Source organism: Priapulus caudatus, unplaced genomic scaffold (assembly GCF_000485595.1).
Source record: "Priapulus caudatus unplaced genomic scaffold, Priapulus_caudatus-5.0.1 Scaffold622, whole genome shotgun sequence".
In the NCBI taxonomy this organism is placed as follows: domain Eukaryota; kingdom Metazoa; phylum Priapulida; class Priapulimorpha; order Priapulimorphida; family Priapulidae; genus Priapulus; species Priapulus caudatus.
In genome coordinates this window covers 89,586-92,085 of record NW_014577683.1, presented here as the reverse complement: position 1 = coordinate 92,085, position 2,500 = coordinate 89,586, and the positions used below count along the sequence as shown (strand labels likewise).

The 2,500-nt window shown below is 49.5% G+C and overlaps 1 protein-coding gene across 1 annotated transcript in view; it reads left to right on the top strand.

Moving 5' to 3' along the window:
- The window catches only part of LOC106812223, a gene marked incomplete in the record, with an annotated part of 50,441 nt that overhangs the window by 16,511 nt on the left and 31,430 nt on the right, over positions 1-2,500 (top strand). Inside the window, 1 exon segment of the mRNA XM_014816055.1 lies at positions 1,733-1,941. Within this exon segment, the coding sequence (XP_014671541.1) occupies positions 1,733-1,941 (209 nt within the window).

Genomic DNA, 2,500 nt, shown 5'->3' with positions numbered 1-2,500 from the left:
CTGTGATCAGGTATCATATGATCAGCCAAACAAAACCCTACGTCTCGGACGAAGAGCGACCCTCACGCTGGCGGCCAGATGTGACATTTGATTCTCGCCCGTGACTTGGTCACGTCCGCGATGTCGACACGCGGCCATCTTGACTTCGATTGCAGTAGTGATTCTCGATGGGCAACTTTATATTATCCGATTCTGCCGCCTCATTCAAAAGCGATTTGCGCCGAAGTGAGCGGAGTGCCGAGCGAGCGTGGCAGCGAGCGCAGAGCAGTGGGCTGGCAGCAGAGATTGATGACAAACACTTGAATAGCTGGCATCGTGTCTCCCCCACGAGCGCGCGCGTGCTAATGCTCAGTTACCCAGATTATCTCAGTGCTGCCTACAGTGCGCTTCTGCTACTGCTACTGCTACTGCTACAGCTGCTGCTGCTGCTGCTGCTACTGCTGCTGCTACTGCTGCTACTGCTACTGCTACAGCTGCTGCTACTGCTGCTGCTGCTGCTGCTGCTACTATTGCGGCTGCTGCTACTGCTACTGCTGCTACTGCTACTGCTGCTACTGCTGCTGCTGCTGCTTCCGCTATTACTGCTGCTGCTAGTGGTGGCGCTGGCAGTGCCGATGATGATGATGGTAATGATAATGGCGGCGATCACGAAAATGATGATGGTGATGATGATGACGATGGTTGTAATGATGATGACGATGACGACGACGATGACGATGATAATTATAATAATAATGCGGTGGGATTGGGTTATGCACGAAGGAGGATGAGGTAGGTTGGCGCTATGCGGGTGGTATGACTGGGGTCGTAAGATTCGGGAGGGAGGGAAGTGATTGTGTTGGGTTGGTTGTATAGTTGGGTTGTGTGGAAGGTCTTGTACAGTGTCTAGTACAGGGAAATAGCATTGAATGCAGGGTGGGTATAATGATACGGAATGTCATATGTCAGATGTCAAGCACTGATAAATTGCCCCACGCCAAGACAGGGAGGGGAGGATAGTGATAATGGCAGTAAGAGTGCGAAAAGAGAGAGAGAGAGATAGTACAAGCGTCTGTGCATGTTGTGTGCGCGCGCGCGTGTATGTGTAAGAGAAGGAGAGAGAGAGAGAGAGAGAGACCGCGAAGGAGGGGAGGTATAAAGACAGGAAAAATGAAAGAGAGAGAGAGAGAGAGAGAGTAAGAAATGTTGGATACAGTCGTAATCAATACACAGACCTATTTGCTCTGATCTTTACCAAATATTCTGTGGGTTTTCACCGAGTTATATCCAAATTGCCAAGCGTGCGCCTATTGTACCTGTCATTGGTCGCTAACGTTACGTGCTTCTAACTAACTGGTTTACGAATATATTTAACCCTCTCGTTGCCTGAGTCGCCTTGCACCCCCACACACTTGTAGCTAACTTCATATTGGTCTCTCCTTCGTCCTCTCTCAGCCTCGTCACCTCCTCCCTCGTGTTCTCTCGCGCGCTCTCTCTCTCTCTCTCTCTCTCTCTGAGTGTGTGTGTTTATCTCGCTCGCTCTCACTTCTCTCTCTTCTCTCACTCTCTCGCTCTCTCTCTCTCACTCTTATTCTCGCCACTGACTTTTCTCTCTCTCACTCTAATTTTCTCTTTCTTTTCTCCTCTTTCTTACCTCCTTCTCTCTCTCTCTCTCTCGCTCTCTTACCAGTCTCTGTCTGCCCTTGGGCTCGTCAACTGATTTTATCCTCCGCTTTTTTTCTCACCTTTGCAGGGACTCCTACGTGCAGAAAGTGCGGAGGGAGGCTGACAGGCGGCGGAGAGAGGAGCTTGATCAGAAGAAGCCCTGCGTGCGTCTCCATGGCGACGACGACGCGGAGGCTGAGGATGCTCCGCGCAGCAGCGTAGGAGGAGGAGGAGGGGAGGAGGAGGATGACGTTGAGGAGGAGCTAGCGAGGCTGCCGCGTGAGCAGTCGGATGAAGGTGAGTCATCACCCGATAAACAACACAATGTTCACACAGCGAGGCGTGTTGTTCACGTAATATTCACGATGTTCGTGCAACTCAGTTCATACAGTGATCATGTTGTTCAGCTGCCCATTGTGTTGTACATACGATGTTTCTTGTTTTCATACACTGGTCATGTAGTTCATGCCCACGATTTGTGTTGTTTATCTGCTGATCACGCACTTCCTCTAATGATCACACAGTTCGTTCAAGTATCATGTTGTTCAATGATCCAGTTGTTCGACTGATCGTCTGGTTTATCTTCGTTCTGTTCCTCCTAGGATCATGCTGTTCCTTCATCACGTCTGCTGATGATCATCTGATGATCTGTTTACAGTGTTTCCCGGTGTTCCTTCGCCGATCTCCGCTGCTGTTCTCCTAACTATCATGTATATGTAATTCATGTATCATGTATATGTAATTCATGAGACAATTCCTCTGTTGATCATGTAATTACTTAGTAAACGCGACAGAAAGTGCGTCCAGCAAATCCATCTCTGCCTCCCCCTCTCGTTCTCTCTCTCTCTCTCTCTCT